The 11,522-nt window shown below is 42.4% G+C and overlaps 1 protein-coding gene across 1 annotated transcript; it reads left to right on the top strand.

Moving 5' to 3' along the window:
• Positions 1-3,397: 3,397 nt before the first annotated feature.
• LOC115319104 lies at positions 3,398-10,545 on the top strand. The gene is made up of 3 exons (XM_040207775.1): positions 3,398-3,404; positions 3,648-4,019; positions 10,301-10,545. Exons 1-3 carry the CDS (start codon positions 3,398-3,400, stop codon positions 10,543-10,545), a joined length of 624 nt encoding a protein of 207 aa, XP_040063709.1.
• Positions 10,546-11,522: the final 977 nt, after the last annotated feature.

The following is an 11,522-nucleotide window of genomic DNA, read 5'->3' on the forward strand; positions in this document are numbered from 1 at the left end:
GTGTACTATTAAGTCCGTAGACTAGGAGTGATGCAACTTTCTCTTTTTTCCATGTCTAAGCCGCCCTCTGCTTACCTTTCGGTCGTAGCCCAGGCGAAGGAACGGCACGGGGTTCTCCGCAGTTCGCCGGCCGCCCAAGAAATGGGCGGAGCTCACACGACTGCTCTTCGATGGCAGGAAATCTTTCCTGTTTAAATTCGCCAGCCACCGGTTTCGTAGGGTTTCGCCAGCCACCGGTTTCGTAGGTGTTTATACTGCACCGGGGAACCGGTGCAGTATAAACATGCCGCACCCACATTCATCCTGTTTGACAGCGTGGGTCTCACACACTGAGTCGGCGTTTATTTTACCTTTTTTTTTTTTTTTGGTGGTTTGTACAACCAATTACAGCACAGTGCTGCCCGGTCGATTCTTTTCTTGCATAGGCCATGCCACGCGCGAAAACGCGCTATAATATCAAAGCGGCGCCTAGCATTGTCGAAACAACTTACCTCCGTACACTGCGCACGTGGTTTCTAACAGTCCACTCCGTGAAGCTGACGAGCTTTCGAGGGAAAGGGCGCTGCGCTCTGGCGCAGCGCTCTGGTGCGAGTGTGTTTTTCCCTTTCTGCATTGACCTACTTGGAACGGTGACAGAGGAACTGGATTTATCCTGTTGCGTTCTAGTCCGTTGCAATACTTATGTTATCGCCATGTCTACCCGTCCATCTTAACATTTTATTTTGTTATTTTTCTGTTCAGCGAACTAAATCACGAAATAAGCAGTTTTGCAATACATTTCCGAAAAATATAATTTTTTTTTTCGATACTACACGAATTTTGAAAAAGAAAATGGTTTTCTCAAGCAAAACATTTGCAGTCAGATAATTTAAAAAAAAAACTACTTTCTAACATACTCTTAAGATTTGTTTATCATCGTACACAAACCATGCCAGAACTTGAGTACGTAATCATGTTGATGCATTAGTTTTATATTACATTTAGAAACTCCTGAGGTTTAGAAACCTTCAAAAAGTTTCCTGACATCTTCAAACATAAATTGTTTAAACGGACTGCGCGATACTGGGTAGGAACGTTTCTAATTTTACACCAGCTTACTGGCACCGCTGGGACACAAGTATACTCAAACGCAACGCCACTGACCAAGACGCGTCTTTGTCGTGGTGGAATTCCAAGGATAAAATCTGACCTTTTCTTTTATTCTCTGCTCAAAACATGGTATCGAAACATGTGGGGACGATGCGAACAATGCGATTCAGAGGAGTGCGTCATGAAGTTTTGCGATCCCAGCTGCGTCAAATGCCGCTCATAGAGTGGACACGACGACTGCGTAGGCATTCGATTTTGGCTCGTGACAATCCAGATACTTCGAAATGCATTCGGATAGTGGCTCGTGCCCAATTGTTGCGTTTACGGGAATAAGCGGTACATTAATAATGCGTGGAATTTAGCGCGCGCCAATTTGAGAGGGTTCGAGTTGAAAGGGTAAACTGTGTTCGTTTTCCCCCGATTTTGTTTCTGCGACTGCCATTACGTAGAGAAAAAAAAAAAAGCCATATGTGTTTCATAGATCATAAATGTCAAGAAAAAAAATGCTAAGTTGTAATTATTAGTATTAGAAAAATGTTTGCATCGCTCATGTAAAAGTTTTTCTAATATGTCCCTTTCATGCATAAATGTAAAATGGCGGTCGCAAAAACTCCAACAAATCTGGTGCTGTAAAAAATAGAAAGGATCGGAAAGGAGAAACCTTGTTGCGCTGTTCTACAGCCTTTTCTCCTTGTTGCCTTAATTCGTAAATCTCGAATGGGAAATAAAGTTTATTATTAGTATTAATAGTAAAGCATGTATACATTTACTCAGTGGACATGTTGCTTTTTTCTTCTAAAGGTCATCTTAGCGTTTAAGCTATAGGTACTTTCTAACTTCACACATTTTGCTTTTGAAAAATTGTTTCTAGCTAGAGATTATACTTCCTTCTTCCGTGTTTACTGCCGTAACTGTGAAATGACGTTAAAGCATAAAGAAAAGTATACATATTCAGATTGTAAAAGCTTCCTGTTCGTTTGTTTCCTGCTCCAAATGCGCTGAACCGATCTCGTCACGTCATGATTGTTAAACTCCACCAAATGTTTTGTAAGGAAAGGTTAGGGGGATTGAAGTTCATATATAACGTATTAATATCCACAACGCTTTTGCTTTTGCTCCTGCTCATGATACATTCCAGAAGGGTATAGACGTACTCAACCGTAATACATTCCACTGTGTGCGGGTGATATTATAGGTAAGAAATAATATTTTGTGTATTTTCTGCTAAAAAGAGAGTAACCGATTTAAACGCCATTGTTAATGCTTTAAGCATCGTTTTCCTCTAGAATATTGTTTTTTTATTGAACTGCATTGGTCCCCTGATAGATTGAAATCTCAAATCACATGGATGCCACAAGGATTTTGTGGATTTCATTTCAAGTCTTTCTCGTGACCAGCGATGAGTGTAAGTCTGTCATGTTTAATCATCAGGCAGTTTTCGATACTTTATTTAGTCAAATTGGCCCTCATTATCAGATTTTGCCAACAAAGCCTTCAAAGCACTCTGTGGCGTATGCTGTTCTTCTACTAGACCTTTGCGTTTTTAGCTCTTTTAATTTTCTACAATGAATCACCAACTCGCCCAAATTCATACCATCCTGACCCTCCTCAAAGTTATGAATCGAGTGATGCAAGCTTCAGACGCATATATGGTCTTATAAATGGCGAGCAGCTGTTGTCTGCTAACTTTATTATACTATAGTCTTGATTCAGGAGCGTTATAATCTGCGAACGCGGACGATAATTTTATCCTCTGCATTTCGCACTCCCAGCCTTCCGTACGTTGCACAGGTGGTAAATTTAACGAAACCCAGCGCCCTGTCTGTGTGTTTCTTTGACCTCGTCCTTCGCCCTTTTTGCGCTGTTCCCTCCAAACAGTATGTACCACCAACTAGCCCAACTACATGCCTTGCTTAACGAAACCCGCGCTTTTTATGGGCTGCAAGCATGTCTAAAACGTACTGATTTAGATTACGTTCAGATAGTTCTAAATTTGAACGATGTTTAATTTTTACTAATTAAAAGTTAATGACCAATTTTAGGTAATTATACGACTTATCGTAACGGTTAGCCTCCTATATTCTCTCCCCCAGGCCAAACAGCTCACACGTACAAAATGTATAAATGTAGCATTCACGTTTTGCTTTTTTTGTTCTTTCATATAGTCTGTTTGAATTAAAATCAAACACCCAGTATATTCTGAAGAATATTGTTCTAAGGTAAGGGGTAGAAAGTGCGAGAAACATTCGTGCTCGGCCTTTTCCGTCTTTGCAATAATTTTTTATCACTCGTCTCGAGTAGAAGGTATATGCGCCGTAAGTAATTTTTATATTATTCACTAGATATTTAAAAAAATGGGCGCTTTTATGCACTGCGTATAATTGTCTCAAATAAAATTGAAAAACGTCACCACCGCAAGAACATTTCAAAATATAGTTTTCACAAAGCATAGCAACACTGTTGATACATTCATGGTTTTATTTGTGATGTCTTCGCTTTTTGTACATTACAGCAGATTACGCCATGTATTGACGAGCCACTGTAACCTTATTTTCCAGACAGCGGACCCGCAACAAGTAATCTCGACCAATATATCGATAACGTAACCGACAGCTTATACTCTGCAGTTCAGGAGATGATCCCAGATACTGACCCCGTAACCGTTTCGAACGTGCAACTATTTCTCGGCAATCCTACGACGCCCACCACTTTCAGCAGTTTTTCTCTTGGAACTTTCTCTGGCCTTGGAACTTCATTTCATCGCTCCGCGCCTTGCTCCGTTCGATATAAGAACATCGAATCAAGAGTAACCTGCAAAGTGAGTTTCACGAATTTGCAGGCTACGCTACCAAAGTTTAAAGATGACGAAGATGTCAAATATGATCTTTTAATAAACGCCTCAGGTCTTCTTATCCTCTCTTTGCCCAAGGGTAAGCAAATTGTTTTATATCTTAAAGTAAAAAGAGTTTGTGATCCATGATATGTAAAGTTACGATGTTTCGCTGCATGCACGAAGCCATTGGGCGTAGTTAGGTAATCGCGATTTCGTACAGACGACACTACTGAATTATTGGCACTTGTGAGGAACAAAATAAGGGCAATGCGTGAGCGACGACGTATACGAGGAGCATACTAAGGAACTGACTCAGAAATGCAACAGTTAGAATCATGTTAATCAGACACACACATGGGAATGTTTTCTGGTCACATGTATTTCCTGCTTTTTAAAAAGTATTTCGCTTACAACTGACACTATTCCTGAAAGCATGACTCGCTCCGAAATACTAAGTAGTCCACACAGGAGTAGGTGATTGAGCATTTTGTGCAGTTCTGTCGGAGATTCGATGCTGCTCGCCCTTCCTCCTCCTGAAACCGCTACAATACTATGTTGACTAAATGTACGGATAAATATGCTTTACCAAGAAGGACATAAATGAAGACAAAAGTTTGAACATAAAGACAAAGTGTATTAGACAATCTTTCGGTAAACAAGAAAGGCTTTTTTAGGAGCGTTACTGTGACTTAAAGGGGTACTCCGCCGATTTCTTCATGGTCCCCGATTTGCTTGAAATTTTGCTAAACTCGCCAAACAACATCGCCAAAATAGTATCCTAAATATTAGGTCAAAATAATTTTTTTTCACGAAATTATTGAATTTACAATTTTGGTCCTCATCGTGTTTTTCAAACTGAAAGTCTCTACTGGCAACCATGAAAAAGTGACGTCAGTGGAAGGGCAGGGGTTCACTCTTTGGACTGTAGAATTTGTTCCCAACTGATTCGAAGCAGTTTCATGGTGTCAAATGAATGCTTTGGAACCTCGCTCCAGCACGGAACAAATGATTGGCATATTCTATTTTTGAGACTGCTCGCCCGACTGGCAAGCTTGCCTTCCACTGACGTCACGGCCCTGAAAAGGGCGGGTATATTTGAATGTTTGTTTTTGCATCATTTTCATTTGCGGATTTCGCAATAACTATTATGAATTTCACGATACTAAATAGCATACCAGAAAGGGTAAAGGCCGGGGAGTCAGAAAATATAGTTAGTTCAGGTAGCTCAAAAATCGCCGGAGTACCCCTTTAAGTGTTGTTTTAAAGGGATTGACACGAAAATTAAACGAATATATTATTCTTGAAATGAAATTTTTATAGGCTACTTAGTATATACACCAAGTTACGCGATTTTTAGAGCTCTGGTAATTGCAATAATCAATTTACGAATTTTCAACATTTTCGTCTGGCGACCAGGCAACACTGCCCAAGTTAGTCACAGAACGGTGTCCATAAGGCACGTATGATCACGTGGTTTATGGACACAATGGTGTGACTAATGCTCTCTCATTCTAGGCGCCCCCGTTATCGCCCAAGCTCTCCTCGCCGCGGTACAAACAGAACCGCTCTCGCAACTCGGTAACCCGAACCCTATTCTCGCTCTCGCCCCCGGCCCGTTGATCTTCCACCCTGCATGGATACTCCCGGACGACGGTGACCATGGCGAGTTCGTCCGTAACTCGCATTCACTAGAGCTGGTCGCCAGCGTGTCGCAGTCGAAATCAACAACTTCCAACATATCTTGATAGCAATTAACTTCCTCGCTGCTGCGATCAATGTCGGACAGTTTGATAAAGCGAGTGATGCCGTAGACGTAATCATCACGGATTGCATGCTCGAAACGTGGAAGGTAAACGAGAAAGCTGAAGCTCGAGACGCCATGAGAGCCAAGTCCGTGAGTGCGTGCAAGGGGACGCCGCGCGGGAGGCTGGCTACGTCACCAGCCTACGACACCAGCCGTGGCGTTTTTGATTGGGGCGGATTCGAAACTATCGCAGCATTTTGGTGCGAAATAACACGGAACTATTCCGCCATTTTCAGAACAAATTTAGCAGGATTATAGGATCATACAATGGGTCCTAGAAGTATTGTTATCTCATATTTTATTTTTGGCGTGTCATAGCCCCTTGCTTAGCTTATTGCGTTCATAATAAAATCCTCGATACTATTACGTCAGATTAAGTCAAGACTACAGTCCTGTTTTTTTATGACAGATTTCAACTCCCCCCCCCCCCCCCCCCCCCAGATAATAATTATGAATGACAACTTACAACAACAGGCTCCGAACTTTGCTTCTAAATGAGCCAGTGAATTGTAATCATACATACGATTTTTATATTGTTCTCGGAAGTCGCCTAGTTCACAGTTTCTCGGGAGTCGCGTATTTCGAAGTTCTCGGGAGTCGCCTAGCTCGCTGTTCACATAAGATATTTTGCGAAAATTTAGTAGTTATTCAGATATAAATTCATAAATATTTACGTTCTCAGCCCAGTTTAAAAGTTGCACGGAAACATGGCGCTGCGCTGCAGGCTTTGCTCCCGATCTCGCTTACAAGAGTGAAGTAGTTGTTTCAGTCACATCGTCACTTGTGTCATCGGCACACCTACCATGGACACGCTGCCAAGATAGGCAGCGTGTCCATGCTTGAAACGACTACGCCACTCTTCCAAGCGTCATTATGGACAAAACTTGCTGCGCTCTTTTTGCGTGCAATTCTAAAGACCGAGCAAAGAAATATGGAATTTATCAATTAATATCTAGAAAACGATTACATTTTCGCAAAATGTTTTTATTGTCTCTCCTCTAGTTGTAAGTGTTGTCAATACTGCAATGGCAACGTGACCCCTAAAATTAATAACTAAAAAGGTTAATGAAGGGGTTTTAGCTAGTTAACTATCTTTCCATGACGATTACTTCCTCGTCTAGTATCCGCCGAGCCTGATAAATCAATGGGAAAGAAAGCAAGTCTAACCTAAGCCCCTTTAAAAAAATCTGTTCCAATAAACTTTTAACGCCTTTTAAATTATTTGCAAAACACCACAGCTCTATATACAGTATACTTGAAGGGTTTACAATTAAGAAATTAATGTATAAAGATAATTAGTTTAAAAAAAGACTCCTTTTGTTTAATTGAAAAATAGCCATGTCGTTTTCTGCAACAGCATGCTGTGTCCTAAGAGTGCTGTCCACATTCTGTAGAAAAATTGACAACATAGTTTTACGAAATATACAAACGATATGTAATGAGACCTTATTGCAGCAATTTATTAAGCAGTTTCCAGAGACCTGGGTAATAAAATGCGTTCATACGCCAATGAAGAATAAATTTTAGCAGGACATGGCACATGGGCGACACCGGAAACACCATCTGTAAAATAAATATATATATATATATATATATATATATATATATATATATATGTGCAGAGAACGCACTTGAGGGGGTTGTTGGAGTTTTTAAAACACATTGCCACGCACCTCGGCGAGCGAGCGCGTGCGCGATCGAGTTGTTACCGCGCTTGACTGTCGTGCGGAAGCCCAGGGTTCGATTCTTGGGAGCGACTCGTCTTTTATTTATTCTTTCAATTTAAATTTCTAGTCAATCGAGAACCCTGTTTGACCTATTATTCGACGCGCCGAACGTTCTAGGCAGAATGTTTTGTTTTGGGTAGAAGTTCGGCCCATTAAACGTTTAATTTCTTCAGTTATTCTGCGCCTCGTCATTTGTCATTCGTGACAACATAAGACAGGAAAGGAGGGCGCACGAAGAACTTAACTTTCATCGTCCGAACATCCCCGTGAACTTTTGTTTCACATTTGCTTTTGCTCGTTAAAATTAATTGTTTGAAGTGAATTACGTATATCAAAATACTCTTTCAAATTAGCTTGAATAGTAATAATAATAAACCACTTTAGTTGACCTCCTTTGGTGCATTTGAATTAAAATATTTTCTTATCTATTACTATATTACGTTTATTTTATTTTTCTCAAGAAAAAAAGTGTACGCAGCCGACAAATACACTCGACTAATTCTTTTTTTTTTTACCGAAGTTTATACTCAATAGTCGCATATTTTTAAACTAAAGCTCCCGGGACAGTTTTAGTTTAGAAACATTAGTGCAATATTGACGCTGCACTCTTTATAAAAGATACATTAAACAAGTACTGCTTACGTACAATCGGCCGTAAAAAAAAATGGCACAAGAGAGCGATTGCCGGTCCGGCGTTAAGGTGACACGTGGCGCTTTGGTAGCGTCAGCACACTGGGGCCGCGATTGCTGGATTAGTCCACTCTTGGATGAACCGGGGACGTCGGCACACCAGAGCCGTTCCCCAAGCGCGCTTTCGAAACGACACAGCGTGACTGCGCACATGTACTCTGGTTTTGCACGCTCTACGCACACCTCATATATCAAACGCGGTGTGCTTATAATGTAACAATATTACAAAAATAAAACTAGGAAAAAAAAGTGGAAGCCGCTTACAATTCCCTGCAACGCCGAATTAGAGCGCAGCTCTTGAGGAGGAGGAGGGAAGGGCACTGGGGGTGGGGGTTAAATTAACCAGGGGGGGGGGGTCACGTGACCTTGGGGGGTCACGTGACCCCCAATGCCGATGATGTCATCACTGACGTCACTGATGACGTCATCAGTGACGATGACGATGCGGGTACCAATGACGTCATTAGTGACGTCACTGATGACTTCACCAGTGATGATGACGATGGCGGTGCGAATGTCGGTGACGTCATCAGTGACGTCGCTGATGACGTCATCAGTGATGATAACGATGACGATGCGGATGCCGGTGACGACATCAGTGACGTCACTGATGACGTCATCAGTGATGATGACGATGACGATGCGGATGTCGGTAACGTCATCAGTGATGATGACGATGCGGATGCCGGTGACGTCATCAGTGATGATGACGATGACGATGTGGATGCCGGTGACGTCATCAGTGATGATGACGATGACGATGTGGATGCCGGTGACGTCATCAGTGATGATGACGATGACGATGTGGATGCCGGTGACGTCATCACTGACGATGACGTCATCGGGGGGTCACGCGACATCGGCGGGGGTCACGTGACCTCGAGGAGGGGGTCACGTGACCTCAGGGGAGTTACGTGACTTGGGGGTCACGTGACCTCGGGGGTCACGTGCCCCCCACGACATCACGTGACCCCGGTGCGGGGGCTTGCGCGGTGCATTATGGAACACTTCCCATGATGCACCGTGCGGTTACGCCGACGGCGACGGGGACGCCGACGGCGACGCCGACGCCGCTCAAGCCGAAACGGGCCCCTAAGAGCTGCGCTCTAAAACGTCGTCTCACGCGTGACCCGTCACCCTCGAAAATAGATCTACTGCAAGATAAAAATATTGCTACGAACGCTAACTATGTCTCTCCAAACACCCCCGCGATTCAAAGGTGGGAACGTCCTGGCCACTTTCGCTCCCCGTGTAATCGCAAAATACAACGCTGCATGTGGCGGTTTCACCGCACTGGCTACCAATCACTTGTGCTAATATATTTTTGCGGCCGAATGTACAACCTTAAACTTAGTTATCAGTGTCAAGGCAGCCTACAATTTGTTTACTTGTTGGCCAGTAGATTACAGGTTTTATAGTAACTTATCATCAGTATTCTAATGGTGGCACCGATGAAACGGCACTGCTCAGAAAAAATACTGAGTGGTTTTCTTTTTCGCATAAAGTTGGTTTTTAAAAATGAATAATGGGTCAGATGGTACCTAATATGTTGTCTGAAGTTGTACAAGTTCCTTGGGGGGGCCCTGAAATACAAGGTGCAAAGAATACCGAAGCAGAATGAAATACAATTTATAGTTCACGAATAAAAGCAGGCAGTGTACAAAATGAAGTATGGCAATTTCTTCAAGTTAGTGAATTCGTTTCATTCGGGAATCGAAGCATTTTGATAATGAGGTTTATTTACTGTGGAGGGAGACCTGTGTGTTCCCCATTCATGTATAGAAGGTCGTCTCGGCCGCCGGTCCCGACTAACGTCCTTATACAGAGGGACCTCAGCCTTGTAGAATATGTTTCAATGCCCTTCTGCCACTCGGCGCTTTCGCACTGGCGCCCCCGTTTCGAGCTTGGTTGTATTATTTTCTTGCTTTCAAGACCCAGTTCTTTTTTTTTTTTTTTAAATGGACCAATAATCATAACCGCAGTGGGATAATTCACGTTTTAAGAGCATGTTGTTGCACTTTGTAGGCCTTTGATAAAGAATGCTTGCTTGCAAACAAAGCAAGTTTTTTTTTTTTTTTTTTTTTTGTGAATGCCAGAATGATTGTTTTAAAGGGTAAATACAAAGCTGCGTGCGACTAAAACATTTTTTTCCTCCAGATCAACGCAACGCAACCGTAAAGTTGATGACGCTATCCAGCGTGAACTTTAAAATGCAAGTAACTGGAACTGCATTAAAGAAGAATGAACCGACTAGTACGCCATCAATGTACAACCTTGATGAACATAACCCAACGAATTTTAAACAAACATACCGACTCGTCTTTGAGAAGTTTGTAACAGATGGCAAATTTATAAAGGCACTAGATGCTGCGCTTGCTAGTGTTCCGAAAGTGAATTTGTAAGTCTTTGAATCACCAAAAAAGTAGAATAGACCCAATTCAACAAAACATAACAATAAGATATCTGAGCATAGATGATCTCGAGCGTAATTAGTTTGCGCCAATTTCTGCACCTCACCTTGGAGCTCTGTTTGTTCTTTCAAGCAAAATAAAGTGGTATATACCGGGTACAACTAACTTCCCCTGCTTCTTGCTCACGTCGTGTGTTTGTGTACCCTCCAAACTCGCCCTCGTTATTTTGTTTTCCTCCGACTAAACTATAGACCTTTTTCGCAAGGGCGCCACCATCTTGAATCGACGTCACTTCCAGTATGGGCGAAAACATTGTTTTGCCGTCGCCACGCCAATAGAAGGCATTTAGGACATAAGCGTAACCGTCACACATTCTCGTTTTGCCTCCCCCCTATTATTTTACTATTTGCAGGTTAAAACGTTTGAATATTTTTTCGTCGCCCATACCGGATATGCCTACTTGGCAGTCGGGGGCGAGAGTAAGCGGAAAAGGTCTATTGACGGTGAGCGCTTGGCTGCCGTGTCATCACGCGTTTTCTGCGCATTATTTATGTTGCCCTTCGATTGACCTGCTCCTCCTTGCGTTCTGATGCGCTGAAGACACATTTTGGAACACCTGCTCGTCCTATAATTTGAATAAATTTTTACTTCAGCGTTTAAATCGTAAATATGGCAGTAATAATGAAGAATTTGTACTTTGTTTTAACCTAAATTAAAGCACAGTTGACTTTACAACCTAAAAAAAAAATAGTTTCTAAGGACCGATAGAAGTATTTGGTCCTCAAAACTCACATTTGCTCTCCAAAAAGATCATCTGGTTCGATTTCGGTACCATGCGCAAAAGCTGGGGACTACACTCGACTGGTACTAACCGACGGACGTGCGCGAGCAAAAACATCCCTCTTCAAACAGGGTGCATCTTTATGTTTTAGACCCCGAAGGCAAACGGAATATTCGCCAGGAAGGCA

Source organism: Ixodes scapularis, unplaced genomic scaffold, assembly GCF_016920785.2.
Source record: "Ixodes scapularis isolate PalLabHiFi unplaced genomic scaffold, ASM1692078v2 PGA_scaffold1__304_contigs__length_218370807, whole genome shotgun sequence".
Lineage (NCBI taxonomy): Eukaryota > Metazoa > Arthropoda > Arachnida > Ixodida > Ixodidae > Ixodes > Ixodes scapularis.